The sequence below is a fragment of the Nelumbo nucifera genome, chromosome 4 (genome assembly GCF_055504915.1).
Source record: "Nelumbo nucifera cultivar China Antique chromosome 4, China Antique-T2T, whole genome shotgun sequence".
NCBI lineage: Eukaryota > Viridiplantae > Streptophyta > Magnoliopsida > Proteales > Nelumbonaceae > Nelumbo > Nelumbo nucifera.
The window spans coordinates 8,790,243-8,813,371 of record NC_142652.1 but is presented as its reverse complement, the minus strand read 5'-3'; the positions used below and the strand labels follow the sequence as shown (position 1 = coordinate 8,813,371).

General features: G+C 37.6%; 1 protein-coding gene across 5 annotated transcripts; it reads right to left on the bottom strand.

Annotated features, from left to right (window-relative positions):
- Window positions 1-1,905: 1,905 nt before the first annotated feature.
- On the bottom strand, window positions 1,906-19,005 carry LOC104591501 (uncharacterized). Of its 5 annotated transcripts, XM_088902361.1 has the most exons (22): window positions 18,439-19,003; window positions 18,268-18,344; window positions 18,098-18,162; window positions 17,723-17,766; window positions 17,327-17,369; window positions 13,606-13,666; window positions 13,454-13,521; window positions 11,685-11,736; window positions 8,370-8,434; window positions 8,198-8,264; window positions 8,005-8,065; window positions 7,860-7,918; window positions 7,681-7,761; window positions 7,460-7,571; window positions 7,190-7,285; window positions 5,143-5,231; window positions 5,001-5,057; window positions 3,738-3,861; window positions 3,270-3,436; window positions 3,088-3,160; window positions 2,192-2,321; window positions 1,906-2,109 (listed from the first exon to the last, which is right to left on the bottom strand). In XM_088902361.1, the coding sequence occupies exons 1-22, from the start codon at window positions 18,824-18,826 to the stop codon at window positions 1,968-1,970; spliced, it is 2,121 nt and encodes a 706-aa protein (XP_088758487.1). In that variant the 5' UTR covers window positions 18,827-19,003; the 3' UTR covers window positions 1,906-1,967. The 5 variants fall into 5 exon arrangements, 3 of the variants coding, with proteins under 3 accessions (XP_088758487.1, XP_088758486.1, XP_019052264.1); XM_088902360.1 differs by having other exon boundaries at window positions 13,454-13,666; window positions 18,439-19,004; XM_019196719.2 differs by lacking the exon at window positions 7,190-7,285 and having other exon boundaries at window positions 13,454-13,666; window positions 18,439-19,000.
- Window positions 19,006-23,129: the final 4,124 nt, after the last annotated feature.

Sequence of the window (23,129 nt, the reverse complement as noted above, 5' to 3'; positions counted from 1 at the left end):
GCAGCAATGGGAAGGGTTGAATCCGAATTTTGCTTGCTAGAATAAGATTATAAGACGGCGGCTATACTAATAGTATGGATCACTGATTTATTTCTGATGGTGTTTATTAGACCGTTTTACACATGTTGGGGAAATATTCTGCATGAGGGAGATTCAGAACCGTCAAATTCCAAAAATCATATCTAGTTTTGGATGATTTTGAACAATTCAGATCTTAGTAATCACACGTTTGTGAAAACCTAGTTTATCCTTGAAACAATCCACCATTCCACTTGATTCAACAATTATAAACTATCCGCCCAACCATCGGAAGACACAACAGTTTGGGAGGCTAGAAGTTGAGAATAATTTCAAGCTGAGATCCATCAAAATGAGCATAATATGCAACAGGAGCCCCTGAATGGAAGACATATCTTAGATTCTTAGGCCTTGTTCATCTCAGTAAATGACTTTTTGGGTAAATGCACTTATTGAAACACATGTATATAAGAGCATTTATCAATATTAATTTATTCCCCAAGTAAAAGTGTACAATAACTAATTTATCTAAGAAAGTGATTATTGAAAGGACAATATTACCATCACATATAAGTGATTTTTGACATGGATGGGCAAGTGATTTACCCACATTTAAAAAATACTACCCGTTAATATCGAAAAACAAAGATGGGTCTATTTCTTTTCCACCAGACCTACCAACTTACCCACCCATACTTCTAGGAAAACGAATGAGGCCTTTGCGATGGTATAACAAAATTAGTGGGTAAATCTTAATTCACTTTTCTTGAGACATGAACAAAAGAAAAATCTTCACTGTAAACAAGTTACCACTGAGATGGTTATTCAGTCAACATTGCTTGTCCATGTTAACAATAGTAAAAAAAAAGATACATAACTGATATGATATCCCAAAGATGGAATAAAAAATACAGGAATATGTTAGACAAATGGAAGCATAACTAGGGCTGCAAATGTGCTCATATATGCTTATCATATTGTATTGAAGTTGGTGTCAATGTTAAATTTTCACTAAATTGTATATAAGCATTTTTCAATTCATTTTATTTGTAAATGTAATATTAAAATCAATTTTAGTTCATTTTATTAATAACATAAAATATTTTGATCATTTTTAATTTAACTTATTGATACTATTTATCATCCAATTGTAATCCAAATTTTATTCAAATCCACCAAATACGACAGATTCAAATTTGGTTAAAGTTTTATCCAGTTCTTTCTTTTTCTTTTTCTTTTTCTTTTCTTTTTTTTTTACAGCATAAGAAGCTAAACACGACAGATTCAAATTAATCCTACAGTTTAGACATCACCCTAAACATAGAATTAAAATGGGTCGAATGACTTAAATTGAGTTTATTAAGCGTTTTCCTCACTAGATGCATAACGGCACTCATACGACGGATCCATTTTCCACCTTAGAAATGCATGGTATCAATCCCCTTCAAAGCTCCCATGTGGATCCTATTTCTAGTCGAAACTCAATTTTCCATCTTTCATATCCTCCCCTATGCGCAAAAGCACACGTTACTTGTTTGGATTCACACCTCCCCTTGCTATGACGTTTGTTAACACCAACCACAAACATTTGTTCTGGAGGAACTCGGCTTCAGTCAATGCAAGGCCCGTTCAAACAGCCTTTATTGCATCGCATTGCATTGGGAATATCTCCCCATGAAATAAAGTACATAGCTACAGATATTCCCAGTGTAAGGCTGTTCGAACGATGTTCAAACGGGCTTTGCACTGACTCAAGCCAATCTCATTCTGAAGAGGGATGATAAACTAAACTAAATTATGAAGCAAGGTGGGAGGATGGGAATAAGGAACTTTTCAGCTTCCTGGAGGGATAATTTGAAGGTTTCTTCCAACACATGGTTCTTATCAGAACGGGAAAAGATATTTTCAATGAAAGGGTTAAGAGATGAATCAGGAGAATTATTTTTATTTTATCTATTTAACAATGTCCTAGAAAGATCCTTCACCAGCTTAGATCCTACACAATTAAGGATCACGAGTGGAATGAAAAAACCAAACATCCCCACCAAAGCAGACAGGGAAATACACAAAATTGCAGAGACCCTACAGAACCTGCAATTAAATATGATGACAACATAAATTAAGAATTATACTGGATAAGGTATTAACAAATCTTACAAAGAAAAGGACTTGCCTTAGGATCGAGATGGAAGACAAGAAGTTCCAGAGCACCTTATGTGCAACAGATGAAAGAGAGCCTGCGACGATGCAGCAAGGAAGTAGGAGAAGAAGAGGACTAACCAGCTCTTTAGAATCATTTAGTCCTGCATAAAAACCTTGCAGCAGTTCATCTTGATGGAAAATCGATAGCAAAGGAAAAGAGGAAAATAAAAAGATACATGGTACAAACATTTTGAAATGGAATGGTAATACAACCATGACGCTAGTACTGTAAGAGCATACCTCCAAGACACTGCAATCACTGAACAATCCACCATTTATGCACCAATGTAAACCCTTATAAAAGGAAAAGGGTGGATGCATACATAGGATTAGTTCACTGTTTTACCAATTTTGCCGACCTCTCTGAACTCTGAAGGGGATCCAAACCTTTGGAACTTCTAAAAATTGCACTCCCATTATCTCATCACCAAACCCAACTTGCCCCAGGGTACAAATTTTACACTGAGTACGGGTTTTACTAGTACATAAACATGTCTTTAAAAGACTGCCAGTTGGCAAAGCAAGTGATAAACAATGTTAAGATTTATTTCTGTTCAACTGACCATATCTAAGGGCTTGCCCAGTTCTTATGGCAAATACAACCTACTTCATTTATAATACCGCCTACTGATGGTATTTCTGGAAAAGTGCCATAGAGGGGTTTGTTCCACCATGACTGGTCCCATTCAAGATATATATCGTGCTGTTCCAATGAATAATAGAACTTCAGGCAGACAGATGAAGAAGGATATTGAAAAGGTTGATTTTGACATCCCAGGTGGGAAGTTCATATGCATGCCTTATCTCCTAATATACTCATTGGTGGCAAATAATACACAGATAGTAGATTTACAAGGATATATTTACCTGGAAGTTTCTTCAAGAGGCATTGCAAAAGTACCAGTGTCGACAAAGTAGTTACAAATGATGTTGAAAGTGCCTTGACAATGTAGTCAGCTTCATCAGAACAATACAAGATGCTGAAGTGTTTAACACCTCATTATTTTCTTTATCTACAGAATGTGGTTAAAAGTAAAACTGCAACATACCAATCCTTGTGCTCCAAGGTGAAACCTTGAAACAAAGAGCCAATCCAGGAAACCGTTCAGAATAATTGCTGACACACTGATCAGAAATGGCTGTTCTCCATCTCCTAGAGCATAAAAGACTGCAACTAGCAACTCCCGGATGATACAAAATGGCAAGCCAATAGAATCTGTTTCATGAGTAGAAACAATAATGAAGTCCAGATGGTTCATGAGGTATTAGTTAATCATCTAATTGATCTCATGTAACTCAAAAAAGCAACTTCAAATATAACTGCATTAATGGAGAACATTTTATAGGCAACCAATTTCCATAAAATTGGACAAATGGAAGAGATTCAATATTATAACTCCATAGGCCATACAGTGTTACAATGAATGAACTTTTTTACTTGGAGAAATGGATGAGGTTCTACACTGAAGAATCTCAACAAACACCAATGAAAAAAGGAACAAAACCATGATACTTACAACAAAGAAGCAATGGTGCAACCATAGCACTTGCACTGGAATCAGATTTGAATCTTTGAAATAAAACACTGGTAACTGGCTCTGCCAACGCAATCATAATCGATGCAATAGGTAGGACAATTATCTGTTATAGACAACCAGAAGCACATATTTCACAAAGCCAATTTCTATTAGACCAGGCCACTATTAAGGAGTTCAATTGCATGTTATGATTTATGAAAGTCAAACTTTAATTGGATCCTTCATTTATCTATGGAAATAAATCTTGTCCAAAGTGTGGTTGTGTTGTCAACCTTCTGATTTGATATCCTTCAATTAAAAAAAAATGCTTTCAAATTTTCCATTTGTCATTCCTATTAAAAGGGTTCCCATAATTCTCACCTAACTTCCTCTGTGTTCCCTTACATAAGTCCAACTCCATCTCTAGGTTGACCAACTATTCGTTCTTATTTCATGAAAAACTTGGTATTATGTTCCATGCCTCTGATGGCATTGTTCTATAATCTTAGGCTTTTTTTCCATGGCAATACAAGTTCTCTTTCCATCTATTAGACCATTTTCTTTATGCAAATCTAGATATGGACAGGATAAGCCTTGCACTCTGGAAATCCCTTGGGTGAACAGTCAGTGTTTTCAAGTAGTAGTTTATCTTTTCAAACTAAAACTGTTGCTGTACCCAACCTCCTTGTGCCACTGAAGTATATGATGTGCAATGAGTTCATAGGGATTATTTAATTTAAATCGCAGCAGCTGTAGCAAATTGCATTGAGTTTCTAAAGTAGATGATATGTGTGATGAGTTCATTAGTTACCAACTCTTTGGTTTAAATCTCAATAAGATCACGAACTCTGAACTTCCAAATGGATAAGAATTACAGATATGTCATAATTACAGCTTTTTCATGGTGATTAAGTATTCCAGAAAATCTGTATTTGCATACTAAGGTGAAGTTATTCCAGATGATGATTAGGGGTAAAGACCACACATTGCATTTATGTTTTTATCTGACATTGAGATTATCATATTTTTGTTCGCAAAAAAAAAATAAAAAGATTATCATATTTTTGTTAGACCTTAATTCCTTACAGCATTAATTTTCATGTCTTGCATTAACAATTTTGTCCTTATCATCATGTATATACCACGTCATTCTTTTGCATCAAAATGGATATTGTGGTTGCTACTGAATGTTATAATGGATAATCTGAAGCCTCTTGACAAGTATACCTTTAAAAAAGAAAACATGAATCATCCTCCACTTACCATGCAAATCAGAACTGCTCGTTTTAGATCATCCATTAAGTATGACCATGACAAACACTGCAACATATGCAAGTTTTTGAAATGGTCATTTGGGAAATTAGAGATAAAAGTTAAGCGTTTACTATTGAGGACTTAATATTACCTTTGCCAGCCTTGAGAAAGTAGGTAAAAGAGGTAGTATGACTATGCTAGATAGTATGCCCAATGGAGCCATTGCCAGGAGATGTGCATCTGATAATTTAGAAAAGTCAGCAGTGTAGGGAAATTGCAAAAGCCAATACAAGATTAAACCATCAAGAAAGACTTCAGAAAGTAGCTTTTTTAAAAGAAAAAGGAATAAAGGACAGATTTGTGTAGGTTCTTAGAGTCACTGATTTTGACAGCCACTGAGGTGAAAAGTTATTCACTTATTCCTTCAGAACTAGAATAAACAGGAATTTAAAAGAAAAAATGCATGTATATTCTAGTAATAGTCCATCTCCTAAAATATCATTTTAATGTTAGAAAATGATCCGATGCAAATGTGTTGTGGCATTATGGGTTCTGCAGTCCCAAAGATGTATGGTGTATCTATGTATTGAGTTCTCTGTAACCCTAGGAAGAAAATAATAATTTCTAGATCCCTAGAATTTTCTTTATAATTTCAGTAATAAGTGTTTTCCAAGCAAGGTTGGACTAGTTAAGTTTAGTTCCCAAGAAAGTAAAAGTAACAGAGTTAATGCTTTTTTTTAGAAAATTTAACCAGGATTCATTAAAGGAAGAAGAGGTACATGAGATGTACAAAGCAGGGGAAGAACCCCTACAAATTACAAAGGAGGAAGCTTGTCGCTATACAAATGCTCCAAATACACACCACATTTGTCTAAGTCATCTGCTGTATGATTGTGTTCCCTAGGAATCCAAACTAATTTTACATTTAAACAGTCCAAAGAGTCCCTAGCCTCTGCCAAATAGTGACTCAATCTCCAAGGTCCCCCCCCCCCTCTTTGTCTCTTAACCAATTTACAGTATTTGCTGAATCACCTGCAATGATTAAATTCTGGATTCCCAAATTTTTTATTATTCTGATTCCTGTGAGAGCAGCCATCACTTCAGCCTTTGTGGAATCAGCCAAACCAATTGGACCGCTAAAAGTCCAAAAAATGTTGTCCCTTTCACCCCTTACTGTGCCTCTAATACCAGCTAAGCCAGGGTTACCTAAGGCACTTCCATCGAAGTTTAGGGTCATCACTCCTTCACTGATGGGGTCGGGATGTCTCAAGGATGTTTGATGGAGGTGAGGGAGAAACAGAAAGGGGTAAGCATCTCTATTGAGATCATTGACTGAGAGTCCTTTGAACAGATCTGAGTTCACCGTCCAGAGGTTGCAAAGGTAAGTAATGTCTGAAATTAACTCCTCCAGGGGCCTAGATTTGTTGTCAAAGAGGTGCTTGTTTCTTTCATCCCAAACTCCCCACAACACTGCATGTAGCACTGATTGCCAATAAACTTTACCCCTTTTACTTAAACTTGTTCCTTGCCATTGATGCAGAAAGTCCATAATGTGCTCTGGCATAACCCAGCTGTAACCTGCCATTTTCAAGAAATGGAACCAAATCTTTTGGGTGAACTTGCAGTGAAGAAAAATGTGATCTGCTTATTCACCTTCACTGGTGCATAAAATGCAAACATGAGGAGAGATGGACAGTCTTCCCAAAAACTTTTTCTGCAAGATATCACTAGTATTTAATTTCTGGAGACGAGCTTCCCAGACAAAGAAACAAACTCTTGAAGGGATGTGGCTACACCAGATCTTAAAAGGAAAGGAGGAATGTTGTTCATCAGCAATCAAAACCTTGAACATAGACTTAGAAGAGAATTCGCCAGTAGGGTGCAGGGTCCAGATTCAGGTGTCAGAATAGGAGGGGGAGAAGATGTAGGCTTCTTTAAGGGTCTGAATTTAAGTCTATTAATTCAGAAATCTCCAAATCCCTTAGGGGTCTTCAAAGTCAAAGGTTTAGGGTGTTCTTAACAGTTTGGTCTGGAAGGCATGAAGAAATAGTGACTTCTTGGTCAAGGGCAAGGTTAAAAAGTCTAGGGAAAGAGGGTAGTTTCCCCCCACCAATGGTCTTTCCAGAATTTTATTTTAGAGCCATTTCCCACTTTATATCTTATAAAAGAAAAGAAAAAAGTATGGGTGGAGATGATACCTTTCCAAGGATTTGTGGAAAGGTATAGGTTCTCCAACTTCTTCTTAAGATTTAAGTTAGAAGCTATAGGTTCTCCAACTTCTGCATCAATTTCACCTAAACAAAAATGGCATTCAAAATTTCCATTTCTTGTTTTAAATTGGAATCTGGTCAATTTATATAAAATGCCTAAGAATTAGGATGAAATCATCCAAAACAAATCATGTACTAAATAGGAATCTTGAATTTACTATGACAGTGTGATTAATGGATGATGTGGTGATTACTTACAAGAGAGACCTGCAGCAGCACCTGGAATGAACGATGCAAAATAAAGATCCGTAAAAGATGCTATTTGTGCCAGGCTTGAACTTAATATTGCCGGAAGCATCAACATGAAAAACTACATACAGAAAAGACAATAAGCACTGCCAGGACACATTTTAACTAATTACTGATGGAAAAAGGTAAAATCCTTAATAAAGGATACAACTACAGTTCACAAAACCAACCTCATGAAGAACCTCATCCTTCAAAACATTTGAGAATGAAATTGCAACAAAATCATATCCCATTTTCTCATACATAATGACCTGATATATGGAGTGATAAAGGGTCAAGAAGGAAGATGTTGTATTAACTAATATTGTAGAAGAATGCATAGATATCGAGTATCACAGAATTTCAGAACCTGGATAAGCCACTGAAGAAAAGCACCTACTGAAGCTCCACAAGCAACCACCACTCCTCCTGAAATAAAGCATTCTTTACTGGTATGGTAACCATACATCTAATGCCAGTAAAGAAACCTGCATAATGGAAGTTCAATGCCTTACCAAATACAACATCATCCAGACAGTAAGCATTTGATCTTTTCATGCAAACATACATGATGCACTGCAGAAAAACATCCAGATTTCTATTTAAATCATCATATTCCCAAAAAAAACATGGAGAAATAAGATAATGAATGGTGACAACATCATGTTCAAAATTCTTAATGCAATACTCAATATGAAGCTGACTTACCGAAAGAATTATGGAAATGCTTGACAGAGCAGGGCTCATACAGGGAATAAAATTATCACCTTCTGCACTAAACACAACATCTGAAATTGATTATGAAACTTTCATACATAAGTAGCATGAGAAATATGACCAATGAAGATAAAAAAGTATAATGATGTATTATATTACTTGCCTTAGACATCCATAGCCAAGTCCAATGGGACCAGCAAAAACTATGCAAGGGATCATTAGTTTCAGCTGAAAGAGAAGACATGATGAGCATAAGATGTGTCAGTGTTCAAAGGGGGCAATAAGACCAGTTTTTCTTTTTGCATAAGCTGTTGCATGAAACTCATAATATGTTTAGATAAGCTACATACGAATTGTCACACAGCACAAGTGAAACGTGCATGTAATCAAAGAAAATTATAAACATTAACAATGTTGAAAAGGAACTCCTTTTGGTTAGTTCTTGTTTAGTTTATTATTGAGATGGTGGTTTTTATCTAAAATAATAAAAAATTATATCTAAAATTTGCATTTTTAAATTGCAAGCAGCAGTTTCAAAACCAAATCAGATGTTGAACAGTAGGTACTAGAGGTTGATTTTTCACAAATCACAATATGGTGTTTCAAACATGCAAGCCTGAGATAGAGGTAAGCATGAAAACGTATGACAAGAGCACCATCTTTAAAACACAATAAGCCTCTTGAATCAACCACATAAAAAACAAAGAAATTTCTGGGAAAACATTGTAATTCTCATTAAGAAGATGCACTTCAACCATTACAAGCCTATTAATAGACTTCGGACTCTCCAACTTCAACTTAGATTCAAATTATCCAAAATAGTAAGGTAACTAAAAATAGTAAAATTTACCCAAAATCCTAATATGACATGATTGCCAACTTATGGACTCAATCAGACTCAAAGACGGAAAAAATCCAAGACTCCAAGACTTATTAAAATAGTAAAATTCCTAAATTGGCCATTTTTAGGGCCATAGAAGCAAAATCTACCTTTGTATGCATTTTCATATATCATATGCATCATTTATCTAGATTAAAAGTTAGGACCTATAAACTTTTAGGTCATTTTCTCTGCCTTTTGGCCCAGTTTCTTCTGGTCCAACTGCTCTAGGAACTCTGTGGCAACTGGCAACCACTCTACATCAGTTCAATCCATGAAGTCAAGTGACATCATAAAATAAAAAAAAATACAAAAACAGAAAATAGAAGGAAACTATAAAAAATGACAGAAAAATAAACATATAGGGGACTGTTTTCGAAACTTCCCATTAAGGATAAACCAACCAAATTCCCGTTCTCTTGGTTTATATTGTTAATACGTAGCAGTGATTTTGTCTTTTAAAACATGTACTTTTTGTCTAATAATTAGGGGCATGGCCCCTTTATCTAAAATAGGGCATGCCCAAATGAATCCCTAATCAACAAACTCAAAGCAATATCACCCAATTAAAACATTTACCCTTTAAAAGTTTTCAATACCCCAGGTTTGCTTTTTGTCAGGCAAATGTTGAACTTGCAGACCAGTACAATCAAAATTTTGTTGGAATCTTTTTTTTTTTGATAAATGATAGCATTTTATTAAAAAAGAAGGATTACATCAAGATTTAGAAGACAAACTATCCCAATAGGGACGCAAGGTGTGACCCCATTCTACAATGACCCAAATTACAACTGAGCCAAGAATAGGTCAGACTTAAACACCCCCATCTTCACAAAATAATCAGCCATTCCATTTGCAGACCGCCTTTCCCATTTCACAAGAACTGTCATGTCTCTAATTAGCCATTTGAACTTTTTCATAGGTCCGTTGTACTTCCAACTCACTGTTTCTGGTTCCTTCAGCCACCCTATTATCAATTTAGAGTCATCTTCAATGAGCGGTCTATCAAAATTTAGTTCTCGCAATATGTACTCCTTGCAAGACTGCTTGGAATTCTGCAAAAACAGAGTCCCCTATTCCAACCGGGCCTGAGAATACAGCAACAATTAGTCCTTCACTATTCCTAAAGACCCCTCCTACACCAGCTGGACCTGGGTTCCCTAGACTGCTGCCATCAAAGTTCAACTTAATAAAGCCTTCATCAGGAGGTTCCCAAGCTACCACTGGTCTGTTCCTTGCAGTAGAACTTCTAGCTACAGCTCCCCAGTTTCTCCACAAGTCATCAACAGAGAAATCTGAGAACAAGTTTGAGGCTTTAACCCAATGTATAGCTCTATAAAAATACACTCCCAAACTGCCTCCATACTCCTTTCTCTGTCACTGAAGACTCTACCATTTCTCTCCTCCCACACCATCCATATCACAGCAGCCCTAATGCATCTCCACGTGACTTTACCTCTCTTCTTTGGCCAACTGAAGGTTGTGGAGTCAAAGAGATTTCCAATCTGCAGAGGCACAATCCACCTATGACCAAAAAGATCAAAAACTTTCTCCCAGAGGCCTACAACAAAAGGGCAAAAAAGTTTGCTGGAAGCTTGGCAGGTGGATAGCCTGACCGATAAAGGAAAAGTGGTCTGGCACTCAATACCAGCAACAATTTCCTGGTCTATCCAGATTGAGAGGAACAAGAGAGTTTTTGTAGACAAAGCCCTTAAGGAGGACAAACTGGTAAGGTGGTGGGTAGGTTAGGTTCTTGGTTCACTGTCAGCAAGTGTGTCTGGAATTCATTTATTTGGGAATTATTGGGTAGGCAGAATATATTTGGGGAATGATGGTTGTTGTATGTAGTATTTGTCCTTGTTTGTCTTGGATTCTATGGGGTTGAATATAGTCCCTCACTGTATGATTGGGATCCTCTTCCCATCTTTGTAGCTTCAGTTTATTTCATAGTAAATAAATGTTTGCCTTGTCTTCTTCAAAACAACATATAAAACAAAGCATTCAATGGAACAATCCAATGTAAAATTTTAAATGTTCCTAAACAAAATCAACTGTTTATGACCAAATGATGGTTTTGGGGTTTTAACTGTTTTGATATCTCCAAAGCTAGTTAGAGATTTTACATACAACCTCATCCCATAATATATTTCTGATACACCAAATATTTGGAAACTACAAAGACTTATATTTTCTATCAATCCAGGAAATAAACAAATAAGTAGTTAAATTGTAAATATATTGGATAAGTATCCATCATTAAACCTTTTTTTATCAGTAACAAACAGAACTTTATTGCTTTCATAAAAAGATATATTGATTACAATGCTTATGTGCCTAGCACCCCTCCTAAGTTATCCTCGGCTAACTTATCTTTTGGTTTCTCAAGTATCTAACCATCTGTCAGTAAACCATTTACACTTCCAAATTTAACTACCAAAACTGAAAAAGCCATTTTGTTGCATAAACATAAAGAATCATGATCAACAACAGGATGAAGGTCTAACTACTACCAAAATGGAAAAAGAACAAGATGGAAGTCAAAAACCAAAAGATAAAGATGGTCTTGTGTTGTACAAATTGAAATGCTGTAATTTGTACCTGTCTGATAGCTATTTCCCTAGTTATTTGACATTCTGCTGCCACCCACAAACTGGTTCATTTAAAAAAGAATAAAGCAATCAGAAAGATAAAGTTTTTTTCCTCAATTAGATTTGGTCCTTCCAGGACGCCAACTGATATGATCATAAGATGCAGATTCACAAACATATTACCCATATAATGGCATATTGATGTAACAACCATAACAGAATAACAAAGCTATACAACACAATATATGCCAAGAATAAGAGAACAATATTCAACGTAAGAATTAATCACATCAGCTTATGAAAAGAAAAGAAAAGAAAGAATTTATTCAATTGCTATGATTCAAAGGTTGCGTGTCTGCATGAAGAGCATCTCACTAGAGTTAAATTATCAAAGCAACATCTGGCTTTGGTATAACACCCGTTCTGTAGAATTAACTTGGTCTCTCTTAAGCCATATGGATATAATAGTTATCACCTACCCATGATTCCTGTGTATGATATATTTTAATTGAGATCTAAAGAAAAATCTGGTGTGCATGTTGGTAGAGAGAAGACTCCTTTAGCTCCAAACTCCAAAGGCATTCAAGATGGAAGTAAGGATTTTTTGAAAAAAAAAAAAAGATAAATATGTGAATTATAAATGGTGAGTAAGCCCACCAAAGGTTGGGATGAAGACCTCCAAGGGGATGAACATGGTGCTTTGCAAGATATCTTGTTCTGGACCTTCTAAGTTGGTGCAGCATGCAGATAGTGCAAATAAGAGAAGTGAAAAAGTGGTCAATCTAGAGAATCCCCTATGTGATGGACAGTTCAGATTGGCCATAGGATTCCTCCATATGGCAAAAGTAGGTGGGATCGTCTAGGGAGCTTTCATAATGGACCTAATTATGTATCCTTTCTCAATAAGTTGAAATTTTTAGAGAAGTATGCTAAACGAAATAAATTTATTATTAAGTTTTTAAATATTCAGTATACCAATCTTTGCATTTTAAAATACTGCATATCTAATAGTGACATGGGCCAGCAGTACCAATCAACAAAAATTGACTAAGCCATTGATCAAAAAAGTCACATCACTTGGCTTGGAGAACTCATATATGCAAAAGGAGTTACCACCATGATTTGACCCTCCATACTTGGAATGGAGTCAACTTGGGAGAGTCATGCAGTCAACTTGGAGTTAACAATCTATGAGTTGAAGCTGGAAGTTGAGAGCTACCCACCTTTATAAGGTTGTCTAGGTGAATAACACTTCTACTCAATTTCTTACTTAGGAATCACATTGGCATTGATCTGAAACAGATGGAATATCACTGAAGTCCAACTGGGGAAACCATGAATTCTGTTATAGAAATGCAGACACCTGGATGATGGCCATATGAATACATATACATTCAAGTCAAAAGACGCAGAAATCAAGCCAAAGCCTCCCACCCAAAAAGAGTAAAAAAAAAAGAAAAAGGAAATAGAGGAAAAGGAAAGAGAATCAAAAGAAGATGTATTGATGGCAAGTTCTTGAACAGAGCAGACTTAATTATCCACAAAGACAGCCAGGAACTGGTTTCATAATTTATCCACAAAGGCAGCATATATTTATTATGCCAACAAGGGCATTACTTGGTGTTGAAAGAAGATCTATTTTAGGAATAGCTCAACTCCAAGAGAATTTGATTGTAGCAAAATAGATAACATCAAGGAAGCATGAAGAATGATTCAAATTTTTTCCAAGTTCTTGGTTAATTAGTACAGTCCTCAGTCAATCTTCCAAGAAATGCTTACCCAGGAGCAGTAGCATAAACAATAAGCTCTGCAGATATGAAAATGAGAGCACCCAAAATGCATCCTATCTGCACAAAAACAGAAAGTCTAGAAGTAAAATGAGGGAGAAGCAAAAAGTGAGTGGATTTTGGTAAAAGAGATTCGAAACATACCATGAGCATAACAAAATATGTAGTTTGTACAAGCCGCTTCCCACTTTCCTTAGAAAGCTTACTAATACAAATTGTTCACAACATCAGAAGGCATGAATAAGAAAATGCATGGCATACTAATTAAGCACTTGATCATGTGAATAAAATCTAAAATAGTTCTCAACAAACATAAAATAGAACTATAGAAGATGTGCTTCACATTTTTCAACCACATTGATTAAGCTTGGAATTCAGATTTTCATATTCACACAGAATTAGCCAGTGGATCTATTCCCCAAGAGTTCATTCTCTTTGTAATGGATTTTGTTGGGGGTGTTCAGAGAATGAGTAGGAAAGTGTATTACAGTTGATAAACCAATGAGAACAGGTACTGAGCCCACGGCCATGGTATCAGCACTCACAATTAACAAGCAACACGTTTTTATGTCTCCATGTATCTGTATTATTTGTCACAAGCTTGAAACATATAACAACATGACCAAATAGAAGAACTGAGCTTTGCATCCTAAGGTTAATAAACAAAGGCTTGCCAGGTAGATGGTTATAGAGGTTTTGGAAATATGATTGCAAACCACATCAGTGGGACCGATGGAAGAGCTTGGAGACCCCATCCACATACAGGGATAGTGTTCATAGAAGTATTATGAAAGTTCCAATATCCCTCTACAACTTGATTGCCTTTAAAGTGGGGAGAGGGGAACTTTTTGCTTTTGAGAGGATATATGGTATAGAAATACACCATCTAGCTTTGCTTATCAAGTCCTTCTGATGTATGGCAACAGAAAAGAGCGTGGAGATAAATCAGTGTTACAAAGAGATTGCCAAGATAATAGTGTAATGCGTGTGATTTAATATCTTGTCAGCTATTAGAAGAAATACCACATCAAGAACCTTATGGATAGGCTATATCAGGCTGAACCCAAAAATCAAGACTGCCATTATGAAAGTGCAATTCAAGAAGAATGTGTGAAGTCTTCCTCTGGTGCTTTGATTGGGAAAATAACAAATACATCGCATGGAATTTTTTAAAATCATGATCATATTCCAAACCTTGGAGAAAGTTGAATCAAATGGAATTGCGAATTATATTATAATTGCAAAGAACTATTTGTGATTTTTTAAGAACTTAACAAAAAGGAGCATACAGATATGAAACATGTGTGTATGTATGCATGTACACATGTTGAAATCCACATCAACCATACATGTAATCACCACATAAGTTTGCCATTTGGTGGTAGCAGTTACCTAATCAAGTTCAACTTTAAAGTCAACTTAAGTCACAATGGTTCTTCAACCCTCATTCTATGGGAAAATAAACTTCACCCCAAACAAACCCCCTCTGAAAAATAAAAGAAAAAGAGGAAACAACAAGGCAGGCTTTAGTTCCAGCCAAATTTATCCAATATTGAGATATGTTACATTGGTTCTGTTTATGCTCTGTTCCGTGGCTGTTCTAATTTGCTTTTCTCTATTGATGTCTGCATGAACATACTTAATTTTTACCACAATTTATAAATAGAGAGGTGGAATGTGCACAACCCCTAAGAAATTTCTCCCACAATCTTCTCTCTTTTCTCTCTTCCATTCTTCTCTTATATTGATCATTTTTTCTTCCACTCTTTTAATTCCATCACAGATTTCAGATTTCTTTTGTTCGCACAAACAAGTTGATATCAGAGTAGGTTACCAAAACTCAGAGAAAAACCACTCTACTGCATGGAATTTTAGAAGGGCTGATCAATATTATTCAAATGCCTAGCTTTAATAGGATTTTGGAGACATATCAAAGGTGTTTCTAGTGCCTGAGAAGGGTTTTAGAGATTCTGCCCAAAACTCAGAGAAAACCAAAGTTTCGATGTTTCAGCTTTGTTTAAGGCCAAAGAAGAGTCTTGGAAGTTGTGCCCAGTCATTGATTAATACGATTGATACTTGTATAGTGGGAAGTTGAGATTTTTTTAAGGTGTAAAGTCTTTGGAGCAAATGCCTAGCTCTTGTCCAGGTGTGTTTTGCTTTTGGTCTGGGGATGGGGTTTCCCCTTTAGAAATTTCCAGTTTTTCCTTTTTTCCTTTATTCTATAGAATTGACATCTCCTGGATAATCCTATGATAAGAAAAGGTTGATAAATTAAATTCTTGAAACCTATTCCTTTGGGACTGGTCTCAAGCAAAACCTAGACCAGACCCTTATTACAAGCAGTGCTGAGGAGACCCCAAATGTGCTGGTCTGTAAAGCCAAATGGCACCAACTATTTGGAGTGGGCATGATCTGTAAAGTTGAATATTGGTGGACAAGAGAAGCTTGTATATATTAGAGGAGAAACCCTAAAACATGATATTACAAATCCACATCACACTAGATGGGTGCAAGAGAATTACATGGTGATGTCATGGCTTGTTAATTCAATGCAGCCCTACATCACCACAAATTACTTGTGGATGAAGACAACAATATATGAAAGCAAACTAGAATAACAATAAAAACAGAACATAAACAGCACTGATATAAAATAATTCTTCAAAAGAAACAACACCAATATAAAATATCTGAACTGACTGCCCTTAGTGGTGAATAGAAATAATCTTCCAAAGATTGAAAAGATTAAGCAGTATCTTAGCTCTGAATTTGATATAAAAGATTTGCAAGAACTTCTATATTTCCTTGGAAGCAAAGTGGCAAGGTCAGAGAATAATTTTTTATTTCCCAAGGAAATATGTGTTGGATTTGTTTAAGGATATAGGGAAGTTGGGTGTGAAGCCTGCAGACAAACCTCTAGATTCTAATCATAGGATGTCCTCTTCCGGTGGCAAACTACTAGAGGATAAGGAGATGTTCTCCCACCTTGCTAGGACCTAGGGGATTACTATACTTATGAATGACTTGACCAAACATATCATATGCTATCCATGTAAGCAAAACTGAACATGGCTCATTTCAATGGTATGCTTGAAGGGAAGTGTTGAGATGTTTTATACTGATGCTATTTATGTTCTATTATGATGATGTTTTCATTTGCTTTTTGCTATCTACAGGGGTATACTTGTAATTTTAGCCATAATATATAAATCAAAAAGTGGGAGGTGCATGACCTCCAATATAGTATCTACAACAATCTTCTTATCTTCTCTCTTTTCTCTTTTCTATCCTGTCATCTTGATCATCTTTTCTTCCATTCTTTAACTCTATTACAGATTTCAGATTTCTTGTACTCTATCACAAACATGTTCCATATCATATGAAGTGGATATCATAAGATTTACAAAATGAATCATATGATTCAACAGTAATTGATAGATATCCAAAAAAATGATAAAATGGTAGGATTTGAATTAAGATCCTTAATATTCATGATGAGAGTTGTGAATCATGTTGTAACATAAGATTCTCATACATAGACATCCCATAGAGGTTTTACATGGAGGCCCCAGCATCCATAAAGAAATTAATGGTAATATTTAAATGTGAAAGCTTGATGACAGATTGTGATTTTTTAAAGAGTAGCTTTGTATATTAGCCTTTAAATCTGACATGTGATCTTTATACTTGGATTTAGATATTTAGTTTAGCATTAGAAACCTCTATGTATTCAAATTTTAGAAACAACAAAACTTACAGACAACAATTCTCAAGCATTTGTTCTAAAGATAGGCAAAAGGGAGAAACTTTCCTGGGAACAGTACATTAAGGTTTTAGCATTTCAAACACGGATAGAAAGCACAACCTTAAAGTGGTACTCATAGCGATATGAAGGGGACCATTTACACCTGCAAAAATTTCCAAATCAATCCAAACAATGAGGGATTGTCACATAATAACATAAAATGAGAACTCACGGTAATTTAAACTTATTTTACAGCAGTTCTTTTTGCACTACAATCATAAGTTATGCAGATGAACACATTGCTAAGAGAGCTACGAAATATAGATTTCTATGTTACAGGACCTATGGAAAGTGCAGGTGTAATTTTTCTAGTATAACTGACAGCTTATGTCATTACCAGAATCACCTGAACCTATTATAAAAGTCTTCTTTGGCCTTTGCATGAAGATCTCACATGCAATTAACAAGATCGTAATACTTTTACAAGCATATCGTTAATATTTGAAGAACACTGACCTCCTATGAGTGATACGGAAAATATGGGAAGCACCGAAGCATGCCTGTAATATAGATAGTTGAAATAAGTTGTTAGCATGAACAAGGATATGGACAGAAAACAAAAAGTGGCTCCAATACAAGATTTAAACAAAAGACAAGACTAAACACTAAAAGGAAAAGGTTAAAAAACAACAAAAGAAGAAAAGAAAACAACGACAACAACATCAAATAAACACAATTCGGTTGATGAACTTATATTTCATAAACACGTGAAACTGAACTGACATATCATATCTAAAACAAAAGATGCGGTTCCTTCAATTGAAAAGAAAATAGAATTGTTTAAAAAAATGAAAACATAGTCATGCGAGTAACTGAGCAAAGAATCTTTACTTAAATGCGGTGGCCACGGGTCCAACTCCGAAGACAGCAGCTAGGATAACCTCCCTGAGAAGTCCCTATACCATAATCCGAAATAAAATAGAACAAGAATAAATTTGTATAATTTAATGGGATGAATCAAGTTAATCACCAAAAAAAAATACGGGTTTCATAGGAATTACCAAAATCTTGCTCACGATGGTTGCAACGCCAACCCATGCTGCATTTTGAAGAAATCGAGCAGCTGCTACTTGATGACCTACATTGAGCACTGATATCATCTACAAGCACGTAAACACACACACGCACAGAAAGAGAGAGAGGGGAGGGAGGGAGGGAGGGAGAGAGCTAACAGGAGGTTGGCATGGAACAGGGATTATCTGAGGCAATGCTATCGTAATCTTTCTGGGGATGGAGGTCATCGTCATCTGAAGACATCGAACTCAATTGATTGAAACAAACGATTTCGAAACTTGGTTTAGATCGGTAGACCATGCGATATGGAAATGCAGTGGGAGAATAGTTGGCAGATCCAACTGATAGAGGAGAGAGGCTTAGGAAGGGATTTCCCTGTAAACTTCTTGTCTTGTGAACTGGCAACCAGATTCGCCGAGTTGATGAATCTGAAGAATAGCGAATACCGGCGAAAGCGTCTAGCTTCAGAGATTTCATCTTCTTACGATTACCACTTTGCGAGTATGAGCAAGTCAGGCCGGGAAGGAAACTATCCTCCCCAATCATGATTCATGTCCAAGCCCTTGGCGCCAAAAGCAAATTAACATGTTTAGGGTCCGTTTGGTTCGCGGGAATAAGGTCTGGAAACTGGAATGTCCCTCCCCTCCTAACCTAATCCAATTCCAGGCTTTCCAGCCGGACCCAAATAGATGGAGGGAATAGATAATTCTGATTCTAATGTTTGGAAGATTTTGATTCTAATTAAAATTTCGACTATGAACCAAACGAATCCTTAATGGCAAGTGTGAACTCTCTCAAGTTTCAACTCTTGAAAGTCTGAAGGAGTCCTATAGGTCTAATACGTGCACCACGATTGCCACTTAAACTGCGAAGAAGCGTTCCATGTCAATCCCTCACTCACTTACACTAGCAAAACTAGGGCTGTTCATAACAAGGCCCAATCCAATTAAACCGATCAATCCGAACTGATCCAATTTGAGTTGGTCGGGTTTTCTTCAGCATCGGTTGATTTCGGGTTATAAAAAATCATAAACTGATGATTCGATTCGGTTTTGGTTTTTACACACTGATCCGAACCGAACCAACTTAGTAGTTAGTTCCTAATTAGTAGTTACAACCTACTTAGTTCTTACTTAATTAAGTTGTCTCTATCCTACTTACAACCTACTTAACCAAGTTGTCTCTCAGACTCTGCTCCCTCTACAAATGGATCCATGAATGCGCCACAAAATATTAAGGAAATATTGGTTTCCTTTGGGAATGTAGAGGCAGAAATGAACACTTGAACAACAACTAAGTCACCACTAAATAGAGTCAAAACCGACCCAAACCAGTCAAATCGATTTTGCTTAACATAGAGTCGGTTTCGGTTTTAATTTTAGGTAACTCGACCAAGTCGGGTCGGTTGGAAAAACATCAGTAAATCGACCCAACCTGACCCATAAACAACCCTAAACAAATCTTTCCCTATTTTTACGAGTTAAATACTTAAATTTTCCATATAATTTAGCAAATAGGTAAGAAGTTATTTTATTGTTTGCATAATTATTTAAACTAACTTTAGCTTTTCCGACAATGGATAATAGGCACCCCTTACCAATCACGTCACGCCTTTGCACTATAGATAAAAAAAAAATAGGGAAAATTTTTTAAATTTTCCGACAATTGACCAAGTCTATCTTACCGTTAACTTTCCGTTACATATCATATAATGGGACGAATATATTTATCAAAAATTCCAATAATATCCTTTCCACCTCCATTCATTGACCTCTGTCTACACCAATTCACCCCAATAACCGGTCGGCGGCTCATCTTTCTCTCTTACCCCCGGGTGAAACGTGAAAAAATAGAAAAAACATATAAAAGAAATGGAAAAACAAAAGAACAAACAGGCGCTTCCAATAAACACCGAGCCTTAAAAAAAAGAAAGGGATGGAGAAAAGGGCGAAATTAGGGTTTCCTATTGTCAGATACGAGGCATCTTATATACCTGATTTCTTTGTTCATTCGATAAGTATCTATCCAATTGATTTCTCATCTCCAATTTCAAGTGGCCTACAATCTCCTCCGCCGACGTTTAATCACCAACTGGCGGAGTTCCTCGATCGAAAAGTCACTATCAACACATCCCGTCTCTTTCGATGTCATAGTGGACCGCGCAACTAGCCTCCTTAGTCGGATATACCGGCCAGCCCCGGCCAATGAAGCTCAAACTCAGCCGGGTATCACGGAGCTTAAGCGTCCCCTGAGTACAGAGGTTGTCCCCATCATAATTTTCTTCCATGGAGGTAGCTCCGCACACTCGTCCGCCAACAGTGCCATCTACGACACACTCTGTCGCCGGCTTGTGGGAATCTACAACACCGTCATCGTGGAGGATGACGAGAATGCAGCAGCGATTGGCTATTAATGGTTGCCGGAGAGAACGCTGCAGCGATGAGATGGCACCACTGAAGACTTAATGTCTTGGATTTGGAACTGCAAATCGGTGCCGGAGATTAGGTTGATTCAAGGGTGTCAACTTTTGTTATGCTAGATTCAGAACCGGAGGCTCTGCGGGTAGTGGAGAGAAATTCAGTCCGAATTGGAGGAAGAACCTTGTCCTTGTTCCGACTTCCAATGGTCTCCGAACGAATTGGGTTCTCTCATCAGCGCATCTCAAAACAAGAACATCTTCAAAACCCATTAGTTTTCTTGGTGCCATCTCTGGTTGCATATTTGGAAAATGCATCGTACATATGAGATCAGAGTTTGAGAAAACCAAAAATAAATTTGTCACGAGAGATTCCTTCACCGCCATTTGTGTCATGGGTGGGCTATGCATGTATGGGACCGCCAATGGCGTTATTGTAATTATATAGTATGATTTTTCATCCTTTTTATGTTTTTTATTGTCACTCCTCCAAAAACTTAACGTACTCTTTAAGGGGAGGTAGGTAGTCGAGTGAGCTCATAAGCGTGTAAAGGTTAAGCACGAGATCCCCTCAACACTGTACTATGTACTTGTGCTTACCACTGATTAATGCAATACAAGTTGCTTTTTGTCTAATTTGTGTGCTTTCTTGTTGCCTTTTGTGTGTTGTTGCTTGCATTTGTAGGCTTTCTCGACCCCATCGAGCACCGCACGGGGCCTCGTCGATTAGCCCCGTGACAGTTGGTATCAGAGCAGGTTGCTCCTCAACGCTCATGACCTTGCATAGCAACACTAGTGGTAGCGCAATGAAGCACAACAAGGAACTTACCGACGAGATTAGGCATGGCCTTGTCCATGCTAGAGAGACCGATGAGTCTCTAGGCGATGAAACCACTGCAAAGAAGGCCCCGAGGGGTCGCACATCCAAGACAAGTTAGTTGACATGCTTGCTGCCTTCGACACACGCATCCTTCGCTGTGAAGTGACTGTTGGGGAGATGCGTGACCGAGTAGAAGAAATCCACCTGAATGTGGAAACAATTGAGAACTCCATGGTGGAGTTAGAAGCCCGATTAAATGGCATTATGAACGAGGTCCAAGACGTACTGAATAGAACCCTCAAGGAAGTCCTTGGAACAAAATCCCGACAAGAAGGGAGCTCATCTCGATCCGACATCCAAGACCAGGTGGATGAGATGAGAGCTGAATGGAGGAGACATGACGCTCCTCAAGAGATTAGTGGCCAGCACTCCAAGCCCCTCCACAACACTGGCCCCTACTCGTGTGAAGATTCGGGAGCCCACACCTTATGTCGGCTCCTGAGATGCTAAAGAACTTGACAACTTCTTGTGGCAAATGGAACAATATTTCCATGCCGCTGGCATTGATGATGACCTAATGCAAATTCGTACAATGATCATGTATTTGACTGACATTGCTATGCTATGGTGGCGCAGACGATGCCAAGACATTGAACGGGGTACGTGCACCATTGAGACATGGGCTGATTTCAAGCAAGAACTAAAGCGGCAATTCTACCCAGAGAACGTGGAGTACCTGGCGCGGAAGAAGTTGAAAGCACTCAAGCATGGGGACTCACTCCACGATTATGTTAAAGAGTTTTCAGCCCTTATCTTGGAGATCACAGACATGTCTGACAAGGATCTACTGTTCAACTTCATGGACGGACTGAAGGCATGGGCCGAACTAGAACTCCAACGCCGCAACGTACAGGACCTCGCCATGGCAATGGCAGTGGCGGAGCAACTCAATGAAACCAGTTTGTCAGATGAAGAAGCCCCTAAGCCAGAAAGCCCGCGTTCCCCTAATTTGAGTGGGGGAGCAAGTCGCCCACGCCCTCCGTACGACAATTCCAACTTCAACAACCCAACAAGACAAGATTATGAGAAGAAGCCACAAAGAGAGCAAGGCCCTCAGCACCATTACAAGCCTCAAGCCCTTGTTGATACAGGGGCCTCCCACAACTTCATTTTAGTTGCCGAGGCCAAGCGACTCAATCTGAACACTGTGAAAGAGACAGGGTGGATCAAGGCCGTGAACTCCGGGGCAAAGGCGATTGAAGGCATGGCTCGTGGGATTGACCTCCAAGTTGGGTCGTGGACAAGCAAGATTAATCTTTCAGTGGTACCCCTGGATGACTTCCGAGTTGTCTTGGGAATGGACTTCATGAGACAAGCAGAAGCAACACTCTTGCCTCATATCAACTCTCTGTGCATCTTGGATGAGCGCTCCCCTTGCATGGTACCAGTTATGACGTCTACTAGGGTTCATGGGAAGCAAGTTTCTGCACTACAACTTTTTCATGAAGAAGCCTTGTTCAACGCCAACATGAAGGAAGTGGAGAAGTTCCCCACTCCACTAGCTGAAGAAATCGCCCCTCAAGCCAACAACTACAACAACAGCAGGAAGCAGC